The sequence below is a fragment of the Balearica regulorum genome, chromosome 1, assembly GCF_011004875.1.
Source record: "Balearica regulorum gibbericeps isolate bBalReg1 chromosome 1, bBalReg1.pri, whole genome shotgun sequence".
Classification (NCBI taxonomy): Eukaryota; Metazoa; Chordata; class Aves; order Gruiformes; family Gruidae; genus Balearica; species Balearica regulorum.
Genome location: NC_046184.1, coordinates 30,999,069 through 31,010,874, shown reverse-complemented (window position 1 = coordinate 31,010,874; position 11,806 = coordinate 30,999,069). Strand labels below are relative to the sequence as shown.

Here is an 11,806-nt window from a genome sequence, read left to right as displayed (position 1 = left end):
AGCATTTATAATCTAACTACACAGTTTCAAAGATATGTGGCAATCAATACAAACAATGATTTACTATATTTGAGAAATGAATGAAACATTGCCTTCAGATACTGCAATATAATTTGTATATTTTGACTGAATAGCTACTTCAGCAAGATATACAAGGAATGTTTATATAAAACACTCCTGAAAGAGAAATTAAAATAAGTAGTATGTACTCGGTTTAATAATAAACACAAGCTGCATTAAAAGAAAAAAAAAATCTCATTAGCTGTTTGAAAAAAAAAACATTATGACATATATGATTAACTTTTCAGCTACAGAAGCACAGATTCTTCAGTATTAGAAATTGTAGGAGAATCCAAAGCATATTATGTGTTTGGGGTTTTGGGTGGGTTTTTTTCATATGCAATCAATGATAATAATACAGGTTCTGTTCAGTTACTAAAGAAACAAGCTGAATGTAAAAGATTAAAATATTTTATTGAAAGTTTTAATAACTTTTTATCCAGGGAAGCACAGGTACAGAAATAACAAGTCAAGTATTTTACTGCTCCCAGAAAAATTGAACATTCTAATCTTCTCTAACCATTTATTTCAAACCAAAATAACACACAATGCATACTCTCTGAGATTTTAAAAAAACACCAAACAACAAAACCAAAAACCCCTTTAGACCTAAGGTGGCATTTGAACATGAAGATGTCAGATGTATGTAACCTGATGTTAAAGCGCACTTGGCAAAGCTCTTACGGGTGATAGTATAACCACTGCAACTGTTCCTGGTTAAACTCCATTTCCGTGTTTTTCCGTCTGAACATTTCGATCACTCTTGCTCTCTCTGGAGCGGTTTGCGCTCTGGAGGTAGCATCGGCTGTAACTTCTGCCAGCGTTGCGGAGGCCAGAGGATATGAGTAGCTCGAGCATGTAGAAGTCCAAGAGAAACCTATAACCAAAATATAAACCAGAGAGATTATTAAATACTGCAGATAAAATAAAATGTAGGAAATACAAAGCACATGATGATTTGTTAGAGCAATGGGAGAATACAAAGCAGAGAACTTTGCACGCATGAGGCGTGTTTCACGCATGTAATGAGAGGAAAAGAAAAAGTGCTTCAGTGACAATTTCTTTTTTTTTTTTTTTTTTTTTTTTTAATAAAACATTTCATGGAACTCAAAAGAGCCTGTTGAAATGCACTGGCTGTAACACACATGAACTAGGAATGTTTTTTCAGGTTCAAGAAAAACAGCTGGTCAAAGCAGGTGAGGCATTCTATAATCCACCAAAAGCTTTTGGTTATTAGTTATTCTGGGTACGGCAGAACAAGGTTCAAGTATCTATTCTGAATAAGTTAAACAGAACCTGTGTCTGGGATTTGAGCTATGTATTCTAGGCACACCAGGATAGCAGCTTTTCTAAACATGCTGTGCTTTCTATTTATCACTGTCCTTCAAAATTCCATTTTGTCTCCAACCAAAAATGGAAATTACCATGATTCGTAAATATTTCCCCGAGGATGAAAATGTATTTCTGATAGAATTATTTGAAACACATCCACAGATCAAATATTTTTGAAGTTTTAGGACCACTTACACTTCATTCATATGTTTTGTAACCATGTTTGACCATCTTATTTATTATTGTTTTACTTCAATAATTTTATTTCACTAATGTTTTACTTCAATAAATCAAAATAAAAGTAAAAAATTATATTGCTTATCACTTATAGGTGTCATAGTTTAGAAAAATGAATTGCTGAGAAAAACTTAAAAAAATTACAAACAAGCCTATTTTCAAATATGGTATGAAATGGCTAGACTAAGAATAACTGAGGATAGACTAGTCACATTTTCAGATTGAGATAAGAAGAGAGGCCTTCAATGTCCATACTTAACACTGAAATTAAGTAATTTGGCATGCAGTTAATCTCACTTAATTTGAAAAGCCTGCAGGATAGACTTCTGCATCTTAAATTATCTGTTTAGACTTTTTCTGTAGACGGTAGTGAGTAATAAGCTTCCCATCAACTATCAATAAAGTATCCATTGCCAATAGAAAAGTTACAAACAGGACAATAACATGGTTAGAAATATTGGAGTGTCTCTATATGTAAAAAGATGAAATAATTCAGACTCCTAAAGAAACAACTGAGGTTAAAGAACAAAAAAGTAAATAGTTGATCAAATATCTTCAGCCTTGATATCTAACATATTAACCCTAAAACTTTACAATATATACAGATCTCAAGATGAAAGCCACAGAAATAAACCTAATGGATGCAATGCACAGCATTAGACTTCTTTTGTCAGAAGTCTATAAAATTATGAATGGCATGGATTATTTGTCTGTTATGTCATCATTTCTCATAAGAATGAGGAAACATCAGATGACATTATCTTAAAGAATTTTTAAAGCCAACAGAAAGGAAATGCTTCTTCAAAGTATGCATGATTACATCATACTTGCATACATTATACAGGATACTGAAGACACCAGAAAAGAATTACAAACTGGTTCAGAAAATACTAGTAGAAGCAAAGTCCGTCACACATAATCGAACATAAATAAAAGTAACAGTGTAGTCTCTCTACTCCACATTAGGAAACACTGAGGGAAAAATCATATACTTGTTTTGCTCTTATGCTCTAATGATCTGGTATTGGCTGTTGTCAGAGTCAGGAGTTAAATGGATTTCTGGTTTGAACGTGAACATTTCTGCTTAAATTTTTATGTAAACTCAGTTCTTCAGTTCCATTCCATTACTCATCACAAAAAAAAGTGATTTTAGTAAGCAGGTAATTCAGCATTTTATGCAAATAGACACCAAATAGGCCCCTAGGAATATCTTCAGCTAATTTTCTTGATTTAATTTCATAGGATTAATGTATATTCACCAGTCTCTCTCTACTACATAATCAAATCAGTGAAGCTGAAGTGGTCTATATCTAATTCCATATTCTGTAGCTTGATGAAGCAGGTGCTGAATTACTTGAATATAATTTGGTTACTTAATAACCCACAATATCTAAAAGAATCTGAAGTAGATCACTGACATTGCAGTCTAGCATCATATTTCACTTGCTTGATCCCTTGCAGGGATCACTCGTTTCCCTGATCCATTGCAGCTTTTTCCCTACATTTCAGCAAAGGACAGACTGCTGTGTGACAACTCTGTTTTGATAGCATTTAGCTACATTGACACAGCTACAAGTCTTGACATACTTCTGTGTAGTTTGTTGGATATGTATGGAATTCACAGTATCTTTTATCTTAATTATCCTATAAAGTGGTCTGCAAATGTAATATTGCCACGGGGATTTGTTCACTGAGTATACAGCATGATGGCACACACATTACAGGCTGGTGCCAAAACATAAAACCACAGCAAACCCCACCACTACATAAAAAATGTGACAGCATTAGTACAGAGAAAAATGTTAAAATACTCTTCTCGAACACAAATAACATCCCATTTTCAAAGCTCTGTGTTTTTCTCAGTGTATTGCTCGTTACTGATGTCAGTAGGTGGTCTGCATGCAGACTGAGAATGTAATAAATGAATCAAAACTTGTTTGAAGCTAAGGCTGGGAATAATTTTGCCCAGAGGATTACTTCTACTGGCCATCGTCTGACTTGAAACTAATAAAGAAATATCCTTCCTATAAACCTGATTTACAGGACAACATGACTAGTGTTAAAAAGGAAAAATGGGTATTGTTGGGTGATGGAAGTCTTTACTAAATTTCAAATGGCACTGATGCTATAGGGCTTTTTTTATAAAAAAACTTAAAGGCTCACTTTAAAAGCACCTTGATGTTTGACTTCTGCAAACAACCTTAATAACTTTTATTCATTGCCTATTATTATTCTGTAGTTACCACAACAGCTATGAATTTCACTGAGGAAGAACAGAATTGTTCTCAGAGAATAACCTGCCCTTATTAACAGGTTTACCCTCATCAAGGTTAGATATGGACAAAGGGTGAACTGAGAGGGTATACTTTCTGTTGCAACAGCAAAATGCTGAAATAATCTATTAAAAAAAGAGACTAATAATTCCCTTACAGATGTTATTTACTCTCTTTACTTAAGAAAATAAGTTTATTCTCTTGAAACTATCTCAACTATAAGAAAAATCAGTACTTTACAGGCACGAATTCTTCAAGGAACGTATTTCATTTACAGACATGAGAAAGAGATGTCAGCAATCTAAATAGTTGATATTTATTTCTACATTATGATCTATTTATTATTCTTGCTGTAGCAACAGCACACACTATGTTGAATTGAATATATATTATTCTCCCTAACCTGTGCTGTTTAGGCATTAATCCTATTTTATTTTGTTTTTTAAATCTTTGAATGTTTAATTGAACAACTGAGAAGTCATTCTGTTAACATAGCATTTTTATCTGCAAAATAAGTTTTGAATGAATAATACTGTTTTGACACTGTGACTGTGATAAAAGCATATTTCCTCAAAGTCTGCTCGTTGTTAGTATGTTAGTTGTACGGAGACTGATTAGTTTTGGCACTGCATGAGGGAAAGATAAGCCTAAGCTTGACAGTGCTATCTGCAGTGGTATTTACAACTATCTTGCTTATTCTGTCCTAACAGGTCGGGATAAATGCACCTTTACTAGTATAAAGACTTATATTACTATCATTTCTCCCAGTTCCAAAATGCGTCATTTTAAAATACTCATTGATTTACAGACTGTACTCTCCACCTCTTCTTGACTGTTTGCCATTTGACACCTTCACTGTCTCTTACCATGATGCCTTTTCCGATGCCAAATCACAGTGGTAAAAGCAGCACTCAGACTACACAAGAATCCTGTATAGATGGAGTATGCAGTGGCACACACCGAAATGTCTATGGAAATCCAGGTCTTCAGTTTGGATTTCAAGAAAAGGAAAAGTCCAGATAAGGATGCCACCCTAACAAGGCTATTCTCAACTTTCTCAGGATACGTAAAGTCTACCCAACCTTCTAAATTCAGGTACCACTGCTCCTATTTGTAAGTTCACTTTACCTTAAGTGCATTCCCCACAAATTTCTCTTTGCTTCTTTTTTTCCTCGAACTTTTGGCGATTTTGCTGTAGCTGAAACAGCCACAATTTCAAACTGTGTAACAACATTAAAACAAGAAAGTACAGCACCACTGAATATAACCTGAAATACAGCAATGTAGAACCAAAACACCCAGGCTTTTACAACCTTTTCTAAAGCTAGACTTCCTAATTAGTCAATTTGCTAATTAAGAGTGATAATAAGACAAAGAGACAAAAAGCAATGCAAGAATGTTTGTTCAGTTGTTATCGTAGCCCTGTAAGCCAGTATTGCCATTGCTAGTAACAAGCTGTAGATTTTGTACCTGCTCTGCAAAGCCACAAGGTTAATTTCTCAGGCTTTGTCTGAACTTTCCTTGCCTGCCTGGAGTTTTGATTCAGCTTCTTTAGCTGCAACAATTTTTTTCTAGTGATCAGGTGACTACTGCCTAATTTGTTACAGTTTTCTTTAGAGCCTTCATACTTACATTTGCATCATCTTGTGGTATAATCAAACTTTTTACATATACAGTAAAAAATAATTATTCTGTGTAGAATGAAATATTTATGACTTTAACATAATAATGTAGTTTACAAGACTATAGAAATGGGATAATAAAAACTGCAAGCCTATAAGCAATTTAGCAATGGTCATTTAAAAAAAAAAATAAAAAAAATAACAAACTGGCTGGTGAGTTGGACAAAAAGATTTTAAGGCTAACAAAGAGAAAAAAATATTTGGAAGATTAAAGAATGTACTAACATGAGTAAAACACAATATATAATAAATACAGATAAAAAGTGATGTTGCCAATGAATGAAGAAAGAACAAGGGAAAAAAAACCCCAACCAAACAAAAAAACCCCCAATGTTAGAAGGTGTACTAAATTAGACCCAAGTAGAACTGAGAGTGAGGAAGAAAACATCAACATCACAGTCCTCCTAGTGAAGACTTCAGGATGCCAACAACTCACTAAACCACCCTTTTCCCTTCTTTTTGAGGAGGATGGCTGCTGCCAACCTTAGGACCCAAAAGGGCAGCATAAACACTGAGAAAAGGGTAGGCACCTGAAAGTGTTTGTGTGACATTTTTACATTATACTTTTACTGAGACTTGGTGTGTATTAATTTGATATTTTGGAGTGTGAATGGCAATATCATTGTAACTGAACTAACCACATTAACAGTCTAAATAAAATAAGTAAAATATGGTGTTAATACAACTAACTGTGAATTGGTGGCTTTCTGTATGAGGTGTGTTTGCCTTTTTGCTCATAACAAAATTTTGACAATAGCATTACATTTGTGTTGGGTTTGCGTGGCAAGGTTTTGGTAGCAGGGGGGCTACAGAGGTGGCTTCTGTGAGAAGCTGCTAGAAGCTTCCCCTGTGTCTGACAGAGCCAATGCCAGCCGGCTCCAAGATGGACCCGCTGCTGGCCAAGGCCAAGCCAATCAGCGCCTCTGTGATAACATATTTAAGAAGGGAAAAAACAGTTAGGGAGAGCTTTTGCAGCCAGAGAGAGGAGTGAGAAGATGTAAGAACATCTGCAGACACCAAGGTCAGTGCAGAAGGAGGGGCAGGAGGTGCTCCAGGCGCTGGAGCAGAGATCTCCCTGCAGCCCGTGGTGAAGACCATGGTGAAGCAGGCTGTCCCCCTGCAGCCCATGGAGGAAGGATGAGGGGGTGTAGAGATTCCACCTGCAGCCCGAGGAGGACCCCACGCCGGAGCAGGTGGAGGCACCTGAAGGAGGCTGTGGCCTGTGGGAAGCCCACGCTGGAGCAAGCTCCTGGCAGGACCTGTGGATCCGTGGAGAGAGGAGCCCACGCCAGGGCAGGTTTGCTGGCAGGACTTGTGACCCCGTGGGGACCCCACGCTGGAGCAGTTTGCTCCTGAAGGTCTGCACCCCGTGGGAGAGACCCACGCTGGAGCAGTTCGTGAAGGACTGTAGCCCATGGGAGAGACTCACGTTGGAGAAGGTTGTGAAGGACTGTCTCCCGTGAGAGGGACCCCACGCTGGAGCAGGGGAATGATGAGAGCCCCTGAGGATGAAGAAGCAGCAGAAACACCGCGTGATGAACTGACCGTAACCCCCATTCCCCGTCCCCCTTGTGCTGCTGAGGGGGGCGGAGGTTGAAGCCGGGAGTGAAGTTGAGCCCAGGAAGATGGGAGGTGTGGGGGGAGGTGTTTTAAGATTTGATTTTATTTCTCATTCCTCTACTCTGTTTTGCTTAGTAATAAATTAGATGAATTCCCTCTCTCAGTTCGGTCTGTTTTGCTCGTGATGATAATTAGTGAATGATCTCTCCCTGTCCTTATCTCGACCCATAAGCTTTTCGTTGTACTTTTCCTCCCCTGTCTAGTGAAGGAGGGGAGTGAGGGGAGTGATAGAGCAGCTCTGGTGGGTACCTGGCCCCAGCCAGGGTCAACCCACCACAACGTTACTGCTGATTTTCTAATTAAGACTACATAAACTCTCATCAAATGCTGCAAAATACAGAAAGATTGTCTTTTTTTCCTCACTCAGTATTTATTTTCTTGCTTTTCCTCAGCAAAAATGGTGCTTTTGATAAAATCTTGATAAACACATTTTGTTTTCACTATTTCTTCTGTTTAAAAAAGATTACATTCAAAATCAGGCAAAAAATTAAATAGAAAAAATAAATTTTATTATTTTATTACAATATATTTTGATTCAGGGGGATTGTGGCTGAAATTTAACTTATTGTTTCAATAAAAACATGAAATATACATGAAACATTCACATCTTTGTGACAGAAGGTCCTGTAATAATCATATTACAAAGCATAAAATAACATAAGAAATATGGGAATATCTAGATCAGTCACAAAAGTTAATTATAACCATGGTAATTAGAAGATAATAATAAAGCACAGGAGTGATCCTTAACATTGGATCAACACAATATTCCTCTTTGAAGGTCTACTTGAATAAGTACCTGAATACAAATATATTTCTTTTGAAGAAGAAATACTAAAAAATTATTAAAATACTAAAAATTATTATTATCTAAAAAATGAGCTTGTTTCATCATGTTTAAGCCTATAAAATTTCAACATTAATTTGCATTTTGTCTCCTGGTCTCATTAATAAATGTTTAAATTGTGCAAATCCTCTAAATTAAAACCTGTGTACTTGAGAAAATTTCATCAACAGCCAGAAAATCACAATTTTAAAGGCATATATGAGCCTCTGGTTTTGAAGAGTCACTTTTGCTATTGTATCTTAAGCTGAGTTATATTCTAGCAATATTGCACAGGCCTTCCAAATGCCATGGCTAATAATAAACATGTAAAAACAAAAAATTGTAAATCCTCTCAAACCAAAAAGAGATAAAACAATGCAAACAATGACAGTGTTTCACATTATGCTTTCTGTTCTCTGAAGTAATATATTCTTACTACATTTTTTTGTTCATATGCAGGTTAGTAAAGAAGCTTTATATACAGCCTTCCACGTGATAATTTGTATTCAAAATTTTCTTCTTAAATTTTCTGTTTCATAATACAAAGCCATTGGGGGTGGAGGGGATGTAAAATTTTCTGTTTCATAACAAAAAGTCATTGGGGATGGGTGGGGAGTCATTCTGCAGCAGTAGAGGTCTATTCAGACTATATTTTGCTGGCTGGATACTTGCTACTCCCCACAGAGGTTCTGAAAAGTGCCAATACACGTTAGGTGAAAAATTCCCTAATATGGAGAAATTCTGGGTGATTTATAGATGGTACTAGTTGAGCAGACATATAACTTTAAGGAATTTTTCCAGTTCTATTAGTTCATAGACATGCTACATATATTCTATTAGCCAATTAGATGTAGTTTGACTGTACTGAAATTCTGGAAGATTGGGAATGCCAAACTGGTGTGGAGGTTGAAAACCATGTGTAATGGGACCAGAGAGAAAAAATTCTAGAATATTTCAGCCCCCCAAATCTCAAAGAAAACCTCAGGATAGAAACACTTAGGCAACTATGGAGTGTTTCAGCTATAATACTAACAAAAATATATAGTGTGGGATAGCTATCTGTGTCAAATTAGATTGCTTGTCTTTAAGAAAGGTTGTTGCACTGGGTTTTGATATTAGATTGTAGGTGTAAAATGGTCTCACAGAGAATTCTCCCAGTAAATTAGTCTCTTCAAAAAATCCATACTTTAATAGAAAGTAAACATGATTGCTATTACATTTCATTTTCTGTACATGGTTGAACTTTGAAACAACTACTATGAAGTGCAGTAGCAGGGAAAAGGGCTCAATAAAAATAAAATCCTGTGGATTACAGTAAAATCCCAGAGAAACCACTTCCTCTAGTAGAAGTATCTGGGATAATGAACAATGGCAGAAGAAACAAAAATCCTTGACCTCCTTCTTTTATGAATGTAAGAATAACAAAAAGATGAGAATCAATAGATCATTTTGTAAATAAAACCATACCCCAACAGATGTTCCTTAACTTACATGAGCTCACTGAAGGTTGGCATAACAAGATGCTAACTAGCTCATGAATATAAAAAAAAAAGTGATAGATTCCTTTCAATTACATAGCAAAATACTAGCGTCTTCATCATTCTTTCCTCTCCTCCCTGAACAAATCAGACCTAATGGAGCCATACAGATCTAGTGACAAAGAAAAGAATGCAGCCCATTAATTTTGTTCGTAAGTGTTCCATTACGGTTCCATTAGTTTGATAGCTGAAGTAGCAGCTCCAGCTACAGATAAAACATCCCATATGTGTTTTCTTTCACAGAGCTACCATATATTCAGTAAAGGTCCTTATTAAAGTTATCAAATTCAGAAGTGTTCATTTAGATAGAAAATATATTATAAAAAATTCTGAAAATACATAAATGACAATTATTTTAAGTCATTTTTAAACAGTGAAAATAGTCACTCAAAAGTGATGCACATCTACACACATATGCACAGACATAAACACAAAATAAAATGTAAAAGAGAGAAATATACTTCAAATGCAATGGATGATTCCCAGAATGAATAAAATTTGCATGTTAGCACAGAGTAGCTGTCTGAAATTAGTATAACAATTGTGACTGCTCCAGTCCAACATGGTTTTGCAATTTAAGCTATTCATATAAGAAGAGGTGAGCACAGTCACTGCATTGTAATAAAAGCTCAGGTTATTGATTGAATTGAAAAAAATGTAATGTACTAAATATCAAAATAACTGGGTTGCATTCTGGTTTTTTACATCATGTCTACATGCCTATATTAAACCTGAAGTTACAAAAGACGTAAAGGAAGGAGATGGTCACTGAAAAGAGAATATATTTTACATATGAGATTTTTCTACAGTTAGATGTACAGACAGAGACTAGTTAGTGATGAACCACAACTTACTTTCATAAAAGTAGTGCAGATTTAAAGGAATTCAGTATAAAATAGTGTATTTTTTATTCAGTTCATGAAGAAATCAGCTGTCAATGCCATTGGCCAAATTAAACACAGTAACAGGCTTGGCACAAGTATTCTATCACCTGAATTCTATCTCAATGCATTTTATTGTAATTGTCAAGGATATATTATTGAAATGGACGCTACAGCTATTAACTTCTTCACTTCTTCCCAGTTCCTCTTCTGTGGTTTCTAAAGACATCTTTTTTAAAATAGAGGTCAGCATATAACACAGCACTACTACTCCTTTTATCTTCGGTAAGTATAGCATTCTTAGGAATCATTCTTTCTTGCTTATGATTAACAGAACCATTACGCTAAATAGGTCTATAAAAAGATTTACAAACCAATCTGTTATTTATTTTAGATTTCTAGTAATAAAAATGGTGTAAGAATTTGGTTAGTGCACAGTATGATGTGCTTTGCATGCTCCATATACATAAATATCATTCAATACTTAAAAGCTTTTTAATTTTTCACTAGGTGATGCATAAAATTCCTAGAATAAATAGGATTGTCACTAAGTCATGTAACTCAACAGAACAACAAAATGTACTAATAGCTTTCATGAAAGAGCCCTACATTAAAAAGCAGTAATATATTTGCAATTCAATATTTTAAGAATTGATAAATCAAGTGGCAGGAAACAATTATTAAAACACATTCATTATCTTCACCTAGAGAGCATTAGCTATATCCCAAATCTATGCACATTAATTATTCAGGAATACATAAAAGCCTTCAACGTGAATTCCTGTTCAGCAACATATTGCGTCAGTGCCACAGAGTCAGAAGAATGTCAGGCTTAGTGACATTTTTCAGCTTACTGCACTGATACTGATTATGTGCATTGTCTTTCCTGACAATACTTAGGACACTATGCAGAAATGCTGTACGTTACAAATTAAGTTGACTTCCAGTTTTCTTCCATTGCGTGCCATTAATTTAGAGTTTCATTCTAAATCTTTGGCAAATGCAGCAGTGCAATGCAACAAGTCCAAGGGAAGGAGTCACAGAGCGGCTCTGAGAGCTCACGCACTACCCAGGGACCGCACTCGTCCTCTTACTGCGCCGCTCCTCTGCAGACCCAGCTCATCCCTGCAGGCTGGTGCTCGAGCAGATGGAACCATGCCCTCTGCTCCATCACCCCTTCTCTGTGGTGCCCTGTGCTTCCAGGAGAACTGGACAGAGGCATCCCAGCACTGCTCTGGCCACGGAGATTTACTGCGATGCTCTACCGTGTACAATACGGGGGGGAGAGCTCTGGCATATTCCTGCTCTGCTTCCACTGCACACTCACAGATAAAGCAAGCCCTAATGATGAGTAGCT

General features: G+C 36.1%; 1 protein-coding gene across 1 annotated transcript in view; it reads right to left on the bottom strand.

Annotated features, from left to right (window-relative positions):
* Positions 1 to 455: 455 nt before the first annotated feature.
* The window catches only part of IMMP2L (inner mitochondrial membrane peptidase subunit 2), a 475,480-nt gene continuing 464,129 nt past the window's right edge, over positions 456 to 11,806 (bottom strand). Inside the window, exon 6 of the mRNA XM_075742849.1 lies at positions 456 to 937. Coding sequence (XP_075598964.1) covers positions 818 to 937 — 120 coding nt within the window. The 3' untranslated portion in view covers positions 456 to 817. The remainder of the gene's footprint in view (positions 938 to 11,806) is intronic.